The following is a 21,523-nucleotide window of genomic DNA, read 5'->3' as shown; positions in this document are numbered from 1 at the left end:
AACGCGTCACAGTAGACTGACCGTTGACAATGGTATCATCTGCCATGGTACTTTCTATGCACAGCGATTCTGCGTAACAATATCCAAGTATTGAAGAAGCACACCCTCCCACATAAAACACATTCGGAGCCCATATTTGAGTACACGCATTGTGAGACATTCGTATTCGGAGTTCTCGACAAGACTAGTGATGTGATTTTGCTCAGCGTCAGAGTGATTACCAAATTTCGACTCCTACCTCAGGTAAGCTTTATACGAAGAATACACCGTATGGTCGTCTTCACAGCGTTCTGTGCTCTTGTAAGCTTTGATTGAAGTGAGTAGGGAGCTGGAGGTGACTTCTGACGTGAGCAAACTCGGTCTTCCATGCATGATTTGATGACGAATAATTATGTTACATAATGCTCCATGTTGGCGTGTGTGTGTCATGAGTCTTTTCGGATACTGCTTCCTACACATAGTCTCTTTTGAAACTGTTCTTTTCTTGTTTGTGTATAAATTTCTTAATTCTTCCTTGTATCTCCAGAAAGCGGTTGACCTACATGTAGGATGGACAACACGACGGATAGCTGTTCCAGTCATGTCGGCTCGATTGGCGAACAGATAGAAGGTGAGCATATAAGGTTGATAGATGATCAGATAGATTGTATAGATGATCGGTACCTCATCATTCAAACGTGGGCATTTTTTTTCCATAGACATGATAGATATATGATATATGGGTACTCCGTAGAGTAGTACTTCATGGGTTATATTCTTATACTGTCCGAGAGATTGGTCTGTATCTTGTAGCGGATAATAATGTTCCGTGAAACTAAGTCTGGGTGCACGGCATCCCTTCCTATACAGAGGAGAGAAGTAACAGTTAAAAAGAAAAATTAAAAATCTCATCCAGACGAACGGCTTTTTCTGTCTAATTCTTATGTCGATATAACACATATATTTTATCTCTCCGCTTTCAAGTGATGCTCACTGATTATCAGGTACTGAAATAAGGAAATATATATCTATGTCTTCTAAAATGACAGTATTGGAGTCTGGAGGGATACCCTCTGTCGATCTAAAGAGAAATCCCTATGGTTCTCCAATGGTACTTGTATTGGATTAAACATAAATAACTGTATATTTACGACACAAGATAGTAAACTACAATCTTGGATGAGTTGACCTCCTAAGCATCCCCTGTGGAGTTTTAACTGGAGGTTGCGTAGAGGGTGGACTTTCAGAAAAAGGATGAGAAGGAAGGGGCCTCAAACAGGGTATGTTTAAACTTTAGGGGGTCCTTTTGGGAAATAGTATAGATGGAGCCAAGTTGTTCCATGCTTTTACAGTGCATGGAAAAACATGAAAACTTATACAGACATCAGCCGTTTAATTTGATCTATCACAAACTGCTTGGTATGTCCCCTTCTTTCTCTTGTGAACTTGTTTCTGAGTATGTTATTGTACTGTATATCCAGATGGCCATGGAAAATCTTATTCAGGCATAATTATATAACTTGGAGAAACTCATACAGACAATGATGATAATTCCACGGGACGGGATGATTACTATTACTATTTGATTGATGGATTGATAGATAGAAATTGCCAGCTAGCTGGCTAGGTATATATATATATATATATACACTGTAGACAGATAGATAATTGTTATATAGATTGATTGATAACTTGGTTTATTGAAAAGCATGCAAAATATTAGGCTAAAGGATATATTACTTATACGTTATACATATTACGTTATTTTGAAATGATAATCTTAGTTATCAATGTATAGGAGCGTGTAACACAATGATAATGCAGACACATAAACGCATGCACATTACACACACAGCTATACCCATACTCCCTGCTCACGCGCCCATTTATACAAACACAGGTTATAATTTCCCTATTATGAGAATGGAACATTATAAACAAACTAGGGATCGACATGATCATAATCAATCTTCATTAAAAACAAAAACAAACAATCGACGATAGGAAAAAAAAACCGTCGACATTTTATTAACAAGATTGGAGACGCGCAAGATTACATGGAGACATTTGACCATGTATAATGTAGTATACTGAACATTTCCCTGCATGTATAAAGGGCCCAATTATTGATTAGTAGGACTAGTAGCATTGGTTAAGCTCACTTTCATATGAACGAACAATGTAGAAGCAATTATACAGAGTGCCAGAAATACATGGGGTAAAACGGGCCTCGACACTTTAGGCTGTCGCTTGAGCAATTTTCATGACTGCATGCCCTCCTTTCTTTCAGTGTTGTGTGAGGGCCTTGAAGCGTACCTCAGAAGTAATCAGCCCGTAGAGTACCCCTTATCATTAAAGGGAACTCATTACATAATCGAACCTCATAGTATGCAAAGGCCTTTTGAGCTTCTTCATCACCCGCTGCTGTCGGATGAGCAGACGAAATGGCGTCGACAGGGCGTCGAGTATGCCGCGGCAAATCTTTTCACTTGTCATGTACTATAGCCTATACCGATGACTTATTCGCAGACCGCATTACAAAGCAATAAGTTTTGCTTCACCTCCCGGAATTCGCTCCCACCTACTCGCGCACTTTGCGTTGGCCACATTTAAGGCAAAAAGAAAAAAGAAAAAAAAAACGAGAAGAAAAAAAGAGGTAATCATGATAATGGCAATAATACAAATAACAAAAACCTAGGTTACCACCAAACAAAGAAGAAACATGAAAAGGGATATGAATAATAGGAATCATTGTTTGGAGATGGCGTAGAGGGAGATGGGGAGGGGAACAAACAGAAACATAAACTGGCAGTCGTATACCATCAGCTAGACAGGTGAATGGATTAAAGAAGCTATAGGCAAGACAGATTAAGAAAGAGTGTGTGTATGCCTGTGTGTGGGTGTGTTATATATCATGATTGTGCGTGTGTAAATAGTATTCATGTATACTTGTGTGTGTGTGTGTGTGGCCCATAAAGATATACGTATAGATAGCGGAGATAATGTCTCATCATAACTTTACTACGCATTATTTTGTCATGGCATATTCAATATCCCATCTACCAACTATCACAACACTTCAGCAGTCTGTTGAATGTTCATACTTTTCATATACTGATTCGCATATTTCACAACAGATTACACGCGAAATTGTGCACAATCATTTAAATACCGTCGTTCCGTGCACCGTTTTACTCTTTAATCCTATACTTATATTGGTCGTACAGTTTCGCCGAAAACCAGCTTGATGTATATAGGTATTTACAATTGGGGTTTTTTGGTTGTTGCTGTGTAATGTCATCTATTGTGGGTGTGTCACAAATCAGAGTTTCGAAACACGTCACGGTTTCTATGGTGATATCGCTATGTTGCAGTAGACATACGAGTGCAATCTGCGATATGCATACTTAATCATTCATTGTTACGCAACAGGAGGATCGAGGGAATCGGATAGAGCAATTTGATCCATGATAGTTATCAAAGTGAGGGTCGCGAGCCGGATGAAAGGATATCCTCACTGATGTATCATTATCAAGATTTGCGTGGAAATGGGCCTATAAAAAAGGAGTAAAGTGCACCAAAAACCTTCGCGATATAATATGCGGCAATAAATGATAACATATCCAAAGCAAGGGCAGTATGGTTAACGAAAATTATGGGCGTGTGAGAAATTACAGTAACACTATAAATAGTCTACCAGCTTTTTTTGTTCTTCTATAGATTAGTGAATATAGTATACGCATTTTCCTTTTCCTACAATGACTGAAAACTGTGACGTGGATACTTTTCAGCCTTCTTGTTAACAATTTACCCTGTCGAAAAGCATGTCACAGTAGCTGTCAGTGTCATGGATAAACCGGGGACTCTTATATAGAGAATCACAATGATTGTAAATTCTTGTGGTTGCAATCAATTACTTGGTATGCAGCGGGTTAGGCAGCGGACTTGCAGGATACGATATGTCTGTTGAAACTTTTTAAGTTGTTGATGTTTCACATGCAATTATTGCAATTAGCAATAATTGGAATCATCTTTATAAAACGCTCCCAAAATGAAATTGGTGTACGCTTTCCACCTCGATTTGAAATGCGACGAAAAAAGTGTACTTACATTAAATTTTCTTTCGAGCATGACTTTTTCGCCAAACAGATACACTGCATATTATTTCTTTTTCAGTGTTTCATTTTTTTTTTTCACTGTCCTATACTAGTCCTACACATTACTGGACCTGTTAGCTGTAACATGCAGGTAGTCGTATTCATATTTATTTATTCATTTAATTTTTTTTTCGTTTTTTTTAAGATATAGGCCTAATTTGCAAGAACATTAAAAAGATAAACTTGAAGAACGACAATTTAAGATGACAATGGACATGACAATATATCCCCCTTACCTGAAGTATATGTGTAATATATAATATGTATTATACAATGTGTAATTTCTTATGTTGATGTAATATGTTATGATGTATAATAAATGATAATATGTAAAATTTAATGTAAAATGTTGAATATATAAAATATTTAATGTATTATTTGCATTAATATAACGAGACATGATAGAACATTATGATTGTGCACTAATGATCAATTTTAATGATCAGTATGTACACTCTGCTCGATGTTTGACTTTAATATGTCTTTGATGTATTTCTCCTATCTCTGTCGACCATGCCATACAGCCTTCCGCAGCATCTACTGGGGGATCCCGCTTCTATCTTTCCTCACCGTGTTCGCCGGGCTCAACCTGTGCATGTTCATCCATTCGTGGGTGATGATCCGGAGGCACGTGCCTTACAGCGCCCGCCGAATCTTCCTCGTCCGCTTCTTCGCACTGTTTCCGGTGAGAGTTTGAACCAAACACGTCCTGGGGGAAAAATTCTTGTTTTGCTGATAATCGTTATTTTCTTGTCGACATCAAATTAGCAACGCTAATGCGTCTCTTTTTGCATGTCTGATATCGAAGGAAATGGCAGCTGAACTGAATAGATGCAGATATTGACAATTTGAAAGAGAAATAGGAATTGCCGATCTTCTGTAACATGTTGCCAATATTAAATCAGTCATAAATATTCAGGAGCTCGAGAGGTCTTTTAAAATTCTGCAAACAAAACTAGGAATTGTATTCAAACAACAAGCAATGGCTCAAATGTATGTTCTATTGATCTCTAGTTCATATGCATGTAGTACTCTAATAATGACAGTGGATATTGTAATACAAAGCACAGCACCAAACCACAGACATAATAATATTATAAGGTTTCTGAAACCTGATCAGTTTAATCATCACAGTATTTCTATCAGGAAACGAAACACAAGTCCATGATCCCATGTTTTCCGTGGCTTAATACCGTATATCTTTATTTTGATTTGTATTATTTGCTGCTGCTTTTACTGTTACGTGTGCAGTCAGTTTTTTATGCTTAATGCATGTCTTCTTCTTCTTCTTTTATCTTTTTTTGAAGAATGTTCAAAAGCTGATAATGAGCTAATTTCATAACTGATCCTTAAGAATGTAAACATTTGTGTCAGAAAATTCTTTCCTTTTGGTATTGATATGGTGACGCCATCACGGCTTGATTTCACAAAATAATGATGATGTTGACCACTGACATTTATTGTGTACAAGTCTGCAGTGCTGTGCCTTTTCTTTTTTACTTTTTCGTTTGGCACATACAAAAATTCCCTTAAGTGAAACAATTGTGATAAGTTTACGTTTTAGAGATATGCCATCAGTCATTATATAATCGACATTATTGATATCGTTATCATTGTGATACGCCTGTCTTGTTAGCACGTGTACCCCATTGTATGTTCTCTATATAAAGCTGTGTACAATGGAAATGCATATTTGGATTTGATAAAGTCTTGCAATGAATACCAATGCCATGACGTGCGGAGAGAAATCTTACACACTTGTCTGTTTCCCCGTAAATATTCCATGGGTTTTCCCCGTGGTGTCACCACGTGCCCTCTTTATGACCTTTAAGCGCAGCATATCCTGTATCTGGTCTCGAATATCCGAAAATGACATGATTTCGCTTTTCGTTGATGTATATTGACAGTATTTGTTTCTTCCGCAGATTTACTCGTTCACATCGATAGCTGGTCTGTACATTCCCAGAGCCGCCCTCATTACGAACTGGGTTTCTAGCTTGTGAGTATAGGCTATATTGGTGCTTAACATTTATAGTTACAGCTCATATATCCGCATCGCCATCCCAGTAACCATTTTTCTTTCTTTAACTGATGAGTTTCTAGATTGCGAGTATATGATACCCTGTCATAAATACGGTTACAGTTCGTTATTCCGAAGGTTCGTTATTCCGAAGATTCGTTAATCCGAAAATGAAACAAAGCTCGTTATTCCAAAGGTTCGTTACGGACCCTATTTCATTGTCGGATCACCTTCGGAATAACGTACCCTATTTCATTTTCCGATTAACGAACCTTCAGAATAGCGAACCCTATTTCATTTTCGGATTAACGAACCTTCAGAATAACGAACCTTCGGAATAACGAACCTTCGGAATAACGAACAGCACCCATGAATACCCATGACATAAATCATTTTACACTGTAACCGGTCCAATTCACCATAGGGTCGTTTGTGTGTGTGTGTGTGTGAGTGTGTGTGTGTGTGTGTGTTTGTGTGTGCGTGCTTGTTTAGATGCATTTTGGATTTGTGGGTTGATTCATAAGTCATAGTTTTGTATATCATATGTGAATATATATATATATGTATATATATATATATATATATATATATATATATATATATATATTTACATTATGAATTATATGGGCACACTCTTTCATGTACACTGTCTACACACCTATCAATCCCTGATCAAACCCGACCATCAATAACGCCAATCAATTGAAGAAGAAAAAAACTAAACAAAACTGTATATCGCTTGGGAATATGTTCTTATATCAATTGGCTGAGCATTTCTCCCTCTCTCATCCCCTCCTAGATACATGTCCACCACTCTCTATGCCTTCGTTCTGCTCATCGTCGACTACTTCGGAGGGATTGAGAAGATGGAAGCGTACATGACTGGTCGGGAGGTGTCGCTACGTGCCCCGCCCTTCACCTGCTGCTGCCCCTGCCTACCATCCGTCAAATTCTCCATGTAAGACACCTGGCAGGTGGACCTGTTGATGTAATGGTCTTCCGTGGCATCAATAAAACCAACAAGTTAGAATTGCATCTATTGCAGTAACATTGCCAGCGTAACATAACGTGACGTAACATAACGCAACATAGCGTGACATTGGCCGCCTAGCATAAATTATGTTAAAGTACTTGTATACTTGGTTCTACAGAAAACCTATGGGGTTACAATGGGGCTTTTTTTTTTGTATGCAAAGTACATCATATTTTCTACCACGAATAAAAAGAAATCATTAGTTTTTTGCGAATTTTGTCATTTTTTTTAAAGCAAGCGAAGAAAGTAGATTGATATATGTCCGGAAACACTAAAGGTTTTATATTCAATATCAACTGGAATCATATTCATTATTCAGACTGTTTGTAGCTGCCTGTCAAATCGTATTTTCTTTTTTGTGTGTGTGATGTGAAATTTCTTTGTACCTGAATGTTGATTTAAGTAAATACAATTTCTTTGTGAAAAAAAAGAAACATTGGCAGCGTAGCACAAGGAGAAGAAGGAAAGAGGAGAAAACAGATGATAACAAAAATTGAACAAAAAAAAGAGGGACAAGTGAAAAAAAAATGAGGAGGAAGAAGAAAGAAATGAAAAGGAGGAGAAGAAGAAGAAGAAGAAGAAGAAGATGATGATGATGGTGATAATGGTGATCAAAGAGAAGGGAGAAAAGGAGATTCTTAAGTTATAGAAATAGAAGTGCAGGAATAGTTTTGTCTAATTCCATTTCTTTTTTTCAATTAGCAGTGGATGTGTTTGGAGGGGAATTCCCTACCAAAATGTATCTATTATTCAGCTTATGCATGGTGCAAAATGATAACCGAAGCACTGGGTGAAAGTTTTGAAGAAAACCACATAATTCGTTCAAAAGTTGTAAAGTTCGTATTGATTTCGTGAGCTCTAAGTCATTCGTGATGCCACAGAAGTAGAATGATATAAAAAATCAACAAGAAAATGAATTCCATTTACATTTTTCCTTCTCGGCCATCGAAAAGAGTATTTCGCGTAGCTCTTCCAAAATGGCATGATGAATAATATTTACCTGTTATACAATATCTCATTAACAGCTGACAGGAATAAATACTTTTTTTTTTCATTTTAAATGGATATATTTGTGGGATTCCTTTATACATCATTTTTCCCGTTTTGTTGATACAAAAACAACATTACAAATTGGCATTATCCTGATAGTCATGACAATGTCTTTCCATCGTCTAGTCAAGAGAGAATTTCAGCTCTAAAAACCGACAAAACGACAACAGCAACTGTGATTTAAATGTTGTAGTATTAGTACTTTAATTGATATTCAGATTTTTAATTCATTCGTTAAGATCCCAAATCAAGACATTGCTTTTAATTCAGATCTATTATAATCTCTTCTCGTGTGATCCGTCTCAGGAAACTTTTTCACACTTTCCGGGGGCTAGTCTTGCAGACAGCGTACATCCGTCCCACCATTGTCTTTATCGGCGCCGTTTTGTGGGCGGATGGAATCTACAACCCGTCCTCGGTAAGTTTGGTGTCACCATGGTTACGCAACTATCGTTATCATTATAATTTTCTCTCTCTCTCTCTCTTTTTTTTTTTTTTTTTTTTTTGGAGGAGGGGGGAGGTTGTGGTTGTAAGAAGGGCATGATGTCAGTTTGAATCCGTAGTCCCTGTGGTTGCCGAAACAAGAGCCTCTGTGATTGGTGAGCTCTTCGCGCCTAAAGAACAAAACTGACCAACTGGCAGACGACGATCCTGCCTTCTGAACATAACAGTGGATAGAGGAAACCCACAACACCCTAAGTTGACGCAAATATCATGGATGATATATCAGACAGATTAACATTTGGAAGTGATTCAAAATCGAACTATCACAACTAAGAAAGTCGTGAGATTTAGACAAAGCAAATAGTGATAGTAATGGCAACCTCGTGTGTTTTAGCTACGGTCAGATTGTGGCGCTAGTTTACAACTCTACAACGTGTGTTTCTCTTATTTGAGTTAACAGGAAACAAACGGCGTAAAATGAAACATAGAGAAACGGAGTAAACCAGAGACTAATATACCGTTCAGTAGGTTGACGGGGTACTTTCCGCACGAGTCGCCTCCGTATTAAAGGCTCATGCGTCACTGTAATGACACGACCTTGATTGTTCGATTTTACGTTTCTTGTAAAGATATTACCTATGTCGTGGTTGTTCATAACTATTACCTACCAGCAAAATTTTGTCAAAACGCGACTGGCGTTATATTCAATTGCTTTTTCGCGGTAACGTGACCTCCGCGTATGTTTGTATGTTAGGACGTGCGGGGCAAAGATTGTTTCCCATGCTAATTTGTAGAGCATCATGCGCTGAGTGTACACAGCAGCCTTCAACTCTATTACAGAAGCATAGCTCCTGTGTATCGTGAATACTGGCATGGCGCAGTAAGCTAATAAAGCACAATGGATTACATGTCAACATGTGATCGTAATGTAGAGATGTCATGGTCATCGTGGGACCCTTATAATCTATGATCGTCTGCCAAATATCAAAGCCAAGGTCTTGAAGTGTGTTCACTGCAGCCTCAAAGGGTCAAGTAGATATAGGAGACTATAAGTCCAAGTTCGAGTGCAGTGAAGTAAACAAAACAGTGTTACTTTTAGTGCAGTTTTCACCCGGTTCGATTTGACTGTTATTAAAAAGGAGACTTCCGGATGGTTTTCCGACTTTTGCATTTAAACATCTATAAATTGGTTATGCTGGGTACAGAGTTTCAGAATTTATCGTGATTGGGTCAAGGAATAAAGATATCTTGAAAATGTAAAACAAATCAGAATGAACGAGGATGACGACACACCGGCTTCATACAAAAATTCACGATTGGGCGTCCATGGAAGCAGAAGACTACAGTAGAAAGAATGCATAGAATAATCATGTTCTACACAGATGAACTTATTAAGCAAGTGGTATTCTAATGGCATTGCATTGCTATATTACTGGAATATATTAGCCTCCTTGTCTGTCATTACCCTTGGTCAGTGTAATTTATTTTGGGGTTTTCAGACTATTGGTTTGTCTGCTCAAGGACCACAATATACATTGTATTAAGCAAATTTATACATGACACTATCAATTTATATACTACATATAATGCGAAATTATATGAATAGTCTGGAATGTCTCTTTGATGAATATGAGAGACAAAGAGAATGGGATGGAGAGTTCCTGTCAATAAGATGAAAAATAGAAAGTTAGGGAATTGTGCAGATTACTCAAGTAAAATATTTGATACAAAAGAGATAAAAGCCACACAAGCAAATGGGCGCAGGCGGTGCTCTCCCTTCGCGATAAAAAAGTTTCTCCCATTGGTTTGTGTACAGATAATATGTATCATGTTAATTATAAAGCAGCTACAAGCTGTTTCCCCGTAGGATTAATCGTTGCTAGGTTACTTCCAGACTGTTGGATGCAAAGGATTATAGATTAGTTTAATGATTTCATTCCAAAGGAAAGTATAATATTTCCGTGAAGATTTATGTGCGGGTAATTTGAAACCTATAATAGTAAAGTGACGAGATCATTAATTCCTCTTTCCTGGTTGCTTCTGGTATCACTGTTACTTGAAGAAAAAGAAAAAAACTTTGCAACTGACCAGACATATCGCATCACTTCCTCATTCGTCTTTCCGGTAGACTAGCTCTGGTTATTCTTATGTACATGAAGCTGTGCTTCGTTTTTCTCTTTTTTGTGTGTTCCGTGGCTGACTTGGCTGATTTTTTTCTTCTGATGTCATGTATTTATTCATCTATTTTTGTATCATGTTACGCTTCGAGAAATTCTGAATAGATTTTATCACGTGAAAAAAAAAATACAACTACAAAATGCAAAGCTTCTTAATTAGGTCCGAATCTGACGGAACCTGACATTGTGGTCGTGTGCCTTAACTACAAGCTGTATATTATTTTGTTCAAGCCAAGTTGGACACGGTCTGGAATTTCACATAATTATTATCGGTGAGGTCTCACATACGCCTATAGCAGAACTGTCCTCAGTACAGAAAAAAAAGTACGACCATGTCATTTTATAATTATCTAATAAGCTATAATCATGAATATGACTTGTGCTATCGTTTTGATTGTCGTCTCTGTTGTTAGTCTAGTGGGATTTGGGGAAAATATGACTGTTAGAGGCATTTTTTAGTAAAAGTTGGGAACCGGTCTATTTTGTATAATTCAAGTACGCTGAATCCAAAAATTCCGGTTCCCAAGCGGAATTTTGAGTCTAAGAGCATCTAATTTGCATAAACAAAATGGCCGCCAATTCATTGCTTTTTAAGGTGTTTCGATGATCTAATTTTCATAGCATCTCCCTAGACATGCAGAAATAGTAGTAATTTCAGAAATTAAGGTGCAAAGACAATATCTAGGTCATCATTTGTTCATAACTTTCACTTTTATATGCAAATTAAGAAGTGAAATATGCAAATTAGGCGTTGCCGCTGATACAGTAATGCATTACCGCATATATATGCACATGTATAATACCCACGTGTTCACTTCTGTTTTTAATCATTTTAACAAGTTAGTTACCGGGCAAACAAAAAGTACTTTGTGTCGCCGGAGTCGAATCAAAATAAATCAATTCAAAAGAATTCAATCAATTCAAGAATTGAATTACACTTATGCAAATATCTATTCATATTGGTACACAAGAGGATACATAACTGGCAGGATTCTAGATTCTACAACGCATTGCTGCAATATATGGATCTGAATCATAATTCTGAAGATAGTTGTCATTGTATCAAGACCGGTTCACGATTCCTAGTGCGCTAAAGAGATACAAGAACCAACCTTATGTATTAAAACAAAACATGCATCTCATTTACATAATAAATTATGCAAATATTTTTCCATTTTCTCGACATATTTTCCCCTAAAACGAAGTTCTGCTATTAAAATGTACCTTGGCGTAGTGAAAAATACAGATATGCTATCGGTCAAACAAAGTGTTCATGGTGTCATCTGAGTCCGAGGAAAATCGAGTGTTGGAATCAACCAATTCAGAATAAAAAAATGAATAACAATGTTTGTAATAACGTATGCAAATTGGTACGCAAGAGGCTTTACTACGACAGGCTTCGAGATTCTACAACACATTGCCGCGATATATGAATCTGAATCATTATAGTTATGATATAATTTTGTATACATACATATATTTTGTGATAAAGGAGATACAAGAAAAAAACACAGTTATTAGAAATACCCCAATAATCTAATTTGCATATAGATTATACAAATTTTCTATGGATATATTCCCTAAAACAAAGTCTTGCTATAAAAATGTACCTTGGCGTACTAAAATACAGCTAAGATATCGGGCAAACACGTTGCACATAATGATGTCGTCAGAGTCCGAAGTAAATCAAGTACTGGAATCAATCAATAAAGGAGAACTGAATGATACTAAAATGAAATATGTTTGCAAATTGATATTCAAGAGGCCGTAGACCAGGCAGGTTTCGAGATTCTACAACGCACTGCCGCAATTGGTATATGAATATGTTTCATAACAGTTATAACAATATCAAGACCTGTTAATGATTCCTGGTGTGATTAAGAGATGCAAAAATTAACTGCAACTAGTAAACAACACACATCTATTATCTCATTTGCATAATAAATTATGCAAATATTCACCCATTTTCTATATGCATATTCACCACCAAAACAAGGTCTTGCCATCAAAGTTATCGAACAATCACATCACTATACATTACTCTATGGATTAGTGCAAGGTCGCTTTTTCCACCCTGTACTTTGTCGTTTTCATTGGATAGATTGGTTTATAATTATTTTCAATCTGTTGAATTTGAAATCAAGTGGCAACTTTCATAAATCTCGTCATAATTTATGGGTTTTTTTAATCTATCTCTTCACCCACTCTGCAGGCTCAAGCAAAAAAAAAAAAAAATGTAACAAAAATCCTGGTATCTCGGACAGTGTCGGAAACAGAAACGTAGAATGAACTTTGTAATTCTAGTAATCAACACCTTTATAATTTGGCTGAAAAGAAACATAATCTGAGTCAAAAAGTCTATTTCTCAATCGAGCTAAATTGATCTGCATTCATGCAAGGTTTGCATCATCACATTGTTGCTAACATGCACACACTGCTGTACATCGTAGGCCTAATTTGTGACATTTGCATCGAAATGTTCTGCAATGCTTTCGCATGCACATGAAATCACCTCAAGGCAAATTTGCAGGATTGGAGCTAGATAATAAAATCAGTTGTACAGGCTGTAGATCAGATCAAAACGTTCCCATCCAATGTCTACTGGTGAAGAAAGATCAGGTCTGGCACAGTGAGCAGGATTTTCTTCCTTTTTTTATTTTTTTTTAAAAGATACTGGAGTATTGTCGTTGGACTGCTTTTCGAGCATCCAGTATACTTTTGTCGGTAAAATGGCCGAACATATTTTGTGCCAAACGAGCTTGTGTGATGCATCTTTTGAATCGAATATAAGTTTATTCTTATAAAGACGACTGATAACAACCATGTTCTTGGAACCCTTTAGTTTTTTTCTCGTACAAGCAGCATCCTTGATGATTGTGAGTCATTGTGAGTGCTACTGTCAGTATCAGTCTGGCAGAAAAAGCACAACTCCAGTATCTATATGGAAGAAGGCCTCCTTAAGGTAGCTATCGGATAGATGTTATCTCTCAAGGGATCAAAAGTAACTTCATGTTCGCAAGGTAATGGAAAACCCAGGTCCTCCATAAAAAGATCCATATCCTAATTCTTAGGCAGAAATTCAAGTGACAATGTGGATATTCAAAAACTATACTTGATAAACCATATAATGAGAGGCAAAATGGCGTCCATTTACGTCTGATATGAAGTGGAATCATCTGTATGTAACATGGTTTCTAATGAGTATTCATTATTCCTTATTTCTTACAATCTACTGGCCCATAAAGCTATAGAGGCCTGTTTGCTAAGAATGTCATTTCTATGATCTGATATCAGAAGTCAGACAGACAAGGGAGCGTGGCGTCGTCCAGTTAAGAATAAATTGAAATGCATCATACTTGGTGGTTATCACTGGCGGCATGTTATCCAAGTATACTGAAAACAAAAACAAAAAGGAACAGGAAGGTGTAAACCCCTTATTTCGCAGATTGCACTGGCTGATGCAATTTCAGAGTTCGAACTGTCTTGGAAGTTGACTAAGTTACATTCTTATAACAGATGTAGAAGGATATAATATAGGTGGATGTGTGCCACACGTCTTTTTTTTCCATTTCTTCTCCCTCACTGCTATTCTAACATCGTTATTAAAGTTTATCATGATAAGGCGCGGTCAGAATGGTAAAAGATCGCAAAGTTTAAGATCGCGACGTCTTCATGATCTTTTGTTGTCCGGTCACACTGGCAAGAGATCGAGAAGTTTGGAGAGGACAGCATTATAAAATGAAATATCCCTAGTTGTAGTGGGAAGTTTCGCGGAAAGTTTGCAGTCACACGCACTTGAAAAACTTCAAGATCTTAAAGACTGCGATCTGAAACTTTTCGATATTTTGCCAATTTGGCCGCGCCTTTTGAGATCTTGGAGATCGCGATCTTAAACTTCTTGATCTTTTGCCAGTGTGTGATCGCGGCTATTCTACAAACTTAACTTTCCAATGGATCCTTCTCCAGTGTTATATATCTAACGGACTTGCAACATAATTTTGTTTATTCATTGGGGCATCAGTAATGTTTGTTGTGACATTAAAGGTATTTTTCGTCGACTTGAAAAAACAAACCAAAAAAAAAAACACCACTTCATAAGACAAAATAGAATAAAACCACCAATCCATTTCAACCTATAGACGAATGTTTGCTATATATAATCATATGTTATCTTTATTATCATATATATATATGAATACCATGTTCTGGTTAACTGGGAAATAGAATTTCCGTGCTAATGCTATAGATTTGCATATTGGAACAATACAATAATGGATGTTGCATATGAACAAAATGGCATTGTTCGATGACATTCCCCCCCCCCCCCATAAAACGTTGAGTCATGATCCGTGTAGAGAGAGTTTTCATCAACTCGTTTTGCGATTATCAATGTACTAAAAACATATTGCATGATATTAACAATTTTATGGCAATATTGCAGCTATTTTGTATGTATTGTGCAAATTAGATTTTAAAGTTCATTCGCTTGAAAAAGACCCGTTTTTTGTTTTGTTTTGTTTTTGTTGTTTTTTTGTTGTTGTTTTTTTGTTGTCTTTTTTTAGCCCTAACGCAATCATTATTGGTTAAGAATCGGGTTTCTTACTTGAATTCTTTAAAAAAATCCAAAAGGACCATTTTAAAGGATTTGAAAAATAAAATCTTACCAGGGTATATAGACTATTGAATGAACTGCATGCGCATAAAACTCATGAAGCCTGCATATAATTTGCCTACCGATACAATACATGTATTTGCATTTATTTTGATACCACTGAGAAGGGATTCAGATTTCATCTAACCCTCCAAACCTTCAAGTGTATATATCTAATATTCGTAACATCCCTCTCAAGAAAAAAAAATATAAAAAATCTTCCAGTGTTAATATATATTTATCTGCATATTTCAGTACTAATTTGCATAATTATGAAAGAAATATATTATTTAACACCTGAGAAACGTTTATCCCTCAAGTTGCTAATTCCATTCTATGTACATAGATTTCAAATCACTTTTTTCCAGCTCGTTTACAAAAAAAATAATCTAGAAAATGCGTGTCTGGAATTCACAATTTCTGTGGCTGGGCAGCCATTTTGTTTATGCAAATTAGAAGGTCAAGATCGGTGAATTTTGCTTGGGAACCGGAGTTTTCCTAACCCTCAAAACCTTAAAGTTTACATCTTTAGTGTTAAACTTGCCTCTCAAGAAAAACATTGTAACAATTACTCTTCCAGTGTTAATATATATTTATCTGCATATGTCAGTACTAATTTGCATAATTATGAATAGAATATACTATTTACCATCTGAGAAACGTTTATCCCTCAAATTGCTACTTCTATTATATGTACAAAATATCAAATCACTTTTTTCCAGCTCGTTTGCAAAGAATTTCTAGAAAATCCGTGTCCGAAACTGAATAACTGACAATTTCTGTGGTTGGGCAGCCATTTTGTTTATCCAAATTAGATGGTCAAGATCGGTGAATTTCGCTTGGAAACCGGAGTTTTCCTGACCCTCAAAACCTTAAAGTCTACATACTTAGTATTTAATTTGTCTCTCAAGAAATAAAAAATGTCAAAATTACTCTTCCAGTGTTAATGTATATAATGTTATCTGCATATTTCAGTCCTAATTTGCATAATCATGAATAGAATATACTTTTTGCCACCTGAGAAACGTTTATCCCTTATAAATTGGTAATTCTATTCTCTGTACAAACATTTCAAATCACTTTTTCCAGCTTGTTTGCAAAGAATTGCTAGAAAATGCGTATCTGAAACTGATAATTTCTGTAGCTTGGCAGCCATTTTGTTTATGCAAATTAGATGGTCAAGATCGGTGAATTTCGCTTGGGAACCGGATTTTTCGGATTCAGCATACTCAAATTAGGTAAAAGAGACCGGTTTCCAACTTTTACTCAAAAATGCCTCTAACACCATTTTAGAGAGCCCTTTTTCAGAAATCCCACTAGACTATGTTATTACTGTGTCACTATCGTCATTATTAGCACTGATACAGTTGTATTAAAAAACAAATCATCATTATTAAGACATTATTTCATCAATTGTTGCTATTTTGCTGACTCCATGCCGTAATTTCCGATCAGATCGCGCCGGACTCCGCCTTCATCTACCTGACGGCTATCGGCCTCCTGTCCTCACTTCTCGCCGTGTTCGGCCTCTCGATCATCTACAACGCCACCGCCGAGCCGCTGCAGTACTTCATGGTCGGCGCCAAGTTCAACGCCATGAAGTTCACGCTCATCCTCACCAACGCGCAGAACCTCGTGATGGGCATCTTCGTCAAGACCGGCGTCATCCCCTGCGTCGGCCCCTTCAACACTGCCTCGAGAGGACAGGGTGAGTCCAATGTTTGTTTTTGTTTGTTTGTTTGTTTGTGTGTTTGTGTGTTTGTCTTCCATCTGAGAAGATGGCTGGATAGCCCATATTTAGCTACACTAAGCTGGGGGTGTTTCATAAAGCTGTTCTTAAAAGTTACGAACGACTGGTGATCAATTCTTGTGCTGAACTATGGAAATTCTGATAAGTATAGCACATCAGAACTGATCACTAGTCGTTCTTAAGTCATTCGTAACTTTAAAAACAGCTTTATGAGACACCCCCAGGTCTTTCATGGGGTCCAGTTGGATGTTAGAGGGGACCGCTTCACGGGGTTAAACATCCTGCTCTTTGCAATGAGTGAATGAAACGGGATCTTTTACGTGCATGAGTTACGACTCTCTCACACATGGCACCTCCATTTTAATATGTCCTAACCGAAGGATAGAATGTTTTGCCTCTACTAGAGCGGATGGCATGATTACACAACATTGCTCCGTCCAGACTCGGGTATCAAACCCGGGTCGCTTGGGTCGGATGCAGACGCGATACCGACTGAGCCAACTCATTGCCATGTGATCATATTACGGTCGCCAGAACCCTGATTGGAATAGCACACCAAGTATTTTGATAATGTTACTCTAAGGGATGGAATAGTTTTGGTTTAGATGCATGAATATTCAGGTTTTAACATTTTGTGAGATAAATAGAAATCACTTTTATGCGTGTTGCCGACATCGCGTCAACTACAAGTAGTACTTTCTCGCAAAATAAGGGTAAAGAATAGATAATTAGATAGATAGACTGATGTGTAGATATGTAGAAAGATATAATCATAGATAGGTAGATATTTAGATAGCTAGCTAGATAACTAGATAGATAGGTAGATTGATATGTAAATACGTAGAAATATACAAATAGATACGTAGAAAGATAGATGGATAGATTGATATGTAGATAAGTAGGGTATCAATGTGGATATATAGATAGGATATAATATAGATTGATGTGATTTCCCTACCTGTCTCTATCTCAATTTAGTCCTCTACAACATGCTGGTGATCTGTGAAATGTTCCTCCTCACCGTCATGCTGAAATTCTACTACTGCTGGTGGATGAGCAAGAACGAGTACGGCCGCGACTCCCTGAGCAAGACCGTCGGCACCCACCCGCTCTCCGACCCGGAGAAGAACAACGGCGCCGCCGGCGAGAACCAGTCCCAGGACGTCGAGAAGTTCAGGGTGACGGATGCCGAGAAGGCGTCCGAGAACGGGGCTTACGTCAACGAGATCGCCATCGACTACGAGAAGAACATGAAGGACGAGGACACTCCCTTGTAAACCAAGTAGAAAAGCAAAAAAAGAAAAAAGAAAAAAAAAGAAAAAGTGCCCACTGCTTTCTTTTTCTCACCTGTGCGTACAATGAAGTTGTGTGTTTTTTTTTTATCTAAAAAGTGCAGCACAGCCTTAATATTTTATTGTTGTTTTGTGTAACCCGATGAAGGCAACTTACTGCAAATTGTTCAATCTACCTTACCATCGTTCACCGAAGTGTCTTTCAACAACATTAACAACAACAACAACAACAAAACAAAACAGCACCAAAAACAACAACAAAGAAAACAACAACAATGACAACTATCAACAACATAAGAATCAACAACCACTAAACCACACATGCAACCATTTTGTCTGGGATGTCCAGATTAAGCCTAGACATTGTTTTTTGTGTGTACTTCAGAGGTTTATGATATATACATACAATATTTATAGTCATGGAATAACTGATAACGGCTGATTATGAAAAACAAGAACTTAAAAACCTTGCGGTTTACCTGTGAATTTGTACATAGATATACCTGTGCTCTGTACATACTTTGTCTGTTCACCAAAGGCCTTTCACTGCATCGCAATGTTTGTCACGTCCATTTACGAGATCTGTTATTATTATTTATTATTATTATTATTATTATTATTATTATTATTATTATTATTATCATTATTTTAATTTTTATTATTGTTATTTTTATCTTTATTTCTATTATTATTATTATCATTATTATTATGTACACGTGGGACTGAAGTACAGCTCCCAAAGTTCCAGAAAAGAAACACTAAATTGTTAGTACCTCTAATTATTTTGTAAACATAAGTAAATGCGTATTGAGAGGTGTACAAGTCGTTGACGGAACATTGTTACTTGTTTGATAACTATTGTATTCTAGTCCCTGCCTGATGATTATATCAAAATCAAAACATATTATTTTTTTCATAATTTGTTTCATCGCCTTCAGTGCTATTCAACTCTCAATGTTTGTGGGGTGAAACACCTCAAGAGAGATTAACATGTTTATGTAAAAGTTATGTCACGTTATTCTAAATGAGGTTGAATGAATATGCAAGGCTGGTGCTTGTAGGAATTTTAGAGCTACATACAGGTAAGATACCTTGTATATAAAGCCATGAACAGCACAACGTATAGACAACGTATAATTTATAGTTTTATAATCAATGTGCACAAATTTGACACTTTTTATCATTGATCGTACGGGTTAGCATGGATCTTCATTTAGGATGTTTAGCTGATTTCATTCACTCTGTAAACGTGTGATTATCTTGAATGGTCTCTGTAAAAGTGAAAACAAGAAACTAGACTGAATTATGTACACTTCGAGGTTGAAAAATTTTAGATACTTAGAGTCTTACCATGCAATCTTGCCATGCAGGTAGGCCCACCGTGTGATGCAGGGCGAGCTATTTTTACATGTATATCCATTGCCTCTTTCCTTTACCCATCTGAACGTATATGGGTAGCAGACACATAATCGGTCTTCTGATTCTGTTTTGTAATGTTTAAAAAAATCATCACTATCAGGCATTTTGAAAAAGTATCATCGATGAGAATCATGAGAGATAAGAACCGTTGTGATGATAATCGTTATCATTATACCATCAAATGAACAAGAATTTTCGATTTAAATTGTGAAGGAAGTCAGGTGACAGTTTTGACTTTGACGTCACGCTGATGTCGAAAGCTACTGATGAATAATCCAGTGATTGGACTTGATGGCTAGATAGTTAAGTAAAATATTTTGAGTTTAGAAAATAAATGCCTTAATTGCCGGATGGATTCAACGGGAGAAAATGGCATGCAGTCCAAAGAATATGAAGTATTTATGCTTTTGAAAATCCTTAATGATACTGCACTGCAGCGCAACTAATACATGTGTAGTATATCTGGCTAGCAGCTAATAAATCGTATTTCAAATTATAACTCTACTCACGTTTTCATAAATTGTGCGTAAACTATATAAATATACAAAGCGTATAATGAAATCATTATGTACTTACGTTCTAACCCTTTACGCGAGTAATAAAACACTGGTATATTTATTGCATGACCCTCTGGAAAATTACACAAGAAGAACTCTTCATGAGAAATTGAGGAATCTTAACAATCACAAATTGTGCATGTAATTTTGCTATATGTACCAAATGATATGGGGTGATTATATACCAAATATTCTGTATTGACTATGAGCCAACTAATACAACTGTTTGTGTCCACGAAAGATTTTTCCTGTCGATTGATTCTTTGAGGAGTGTGTGTGTGCATGAGAACCGTGTCTCTATATTATGTACAATTGTGGTTGATCAAGTGATAACGAAAGAGAAAATAAGTTGAACTGCGACACATTCACTCTCTTTTATTTCATCTCTTCAAAATTAGTACAACGTTTCTGTGTCCTACGGTGCAGTCGTTGTGTCTACGATCAAAGGGAAATACATCTCCATGCTCAAGTGATGTGAATACGTTGCGGGTAACCTCAGGCAAGCGCAGAAGTGAAAGCTTTCAGTCGGACAGAGAAGAACATTAGTACAGTTAGTGGTCTAAATTTGAAATGTTTTTGATCATAATCACAGTAATACTCACAAGTAGTTAGGACGATGTAACTTTGATAATTCTCTGTGTATTTATTTGTCAATAATTTGGTGACTAATGTCGTTCTTTCAGTTACAAAGTCATCATCGCTAAATCATAACTACTCATGTAATCAAATCATGTCAAAAACATTAAATGTGATAATGATTTGTGTGCAAACACGGGAATTATACGTAGGCAGAAACTGTACGGGAGGAGATGTGATTTGTCACGAGATACGGTTTATTTCGAAAGTAATTTTCATGCTTCTGTGTGTGTGTGTGTGTGTGTGTGTGTGTGTGTGTGTGCGTGCGTGAGTAGATCTCATGCATCTCAGTTACAAATCAAAAAGATTTGTGTAGTTTTGGTGGAAAAAAAGAAAAAAGATTATTTGTAAAGTTCTT

At 36.8% G+C, this 21,523-nt stretch overlaps 1 protein-coding gene across 1 annotated transcript; it reads left to right on the top strand.

The window, feature by feature from the left end:
- Positions 1–549: 549 nt before the first annotated feature.
- Positions 550–18,538, top strand: LOC139742523 (organic solute transporter subunit alpha-like). Its single transcript, XM_071653055.1, has 7 exons — positions 550–610; positions 4,661–4,821; positions 6,062–6,135; positions 6,956–7,114; positions 8,546–8,657; positions 16,967–17,219; positions 18,240–18,538. Exons 1-7 carry the CDS (start codon positions 550–552, stop codon positions 18,536–18,538), a joined length of 1,119 nt encoding a protein of 372 aa, XP_071509156.1.
- Positions 18,539–21,523: the final 2,985 nt, after the last annotated feature.

The sequence above is a fragment of the Diadema antillarum genome, unplaced genomic scaffold (genome assembly GCF_040938485.1).
Source record: "Diadema antillarum isolate AM-2024a unplaced genomic scaffold, OU_Dant_1.0 seq00001004_RagTag, whole genome shotgun sequence".
Taxonomy (NCBI): Eukaryota; Metazoa; Echinodermata; class Echinoidea; order Diadematoida; family Diadematidae; genus Diadema; species Diadema antillarum.
The sequence above is the reverse complement of the archived record's forward strand: the minus strand, read 5'-3'. Positions and strand labels throughout refer to the sequence as shown.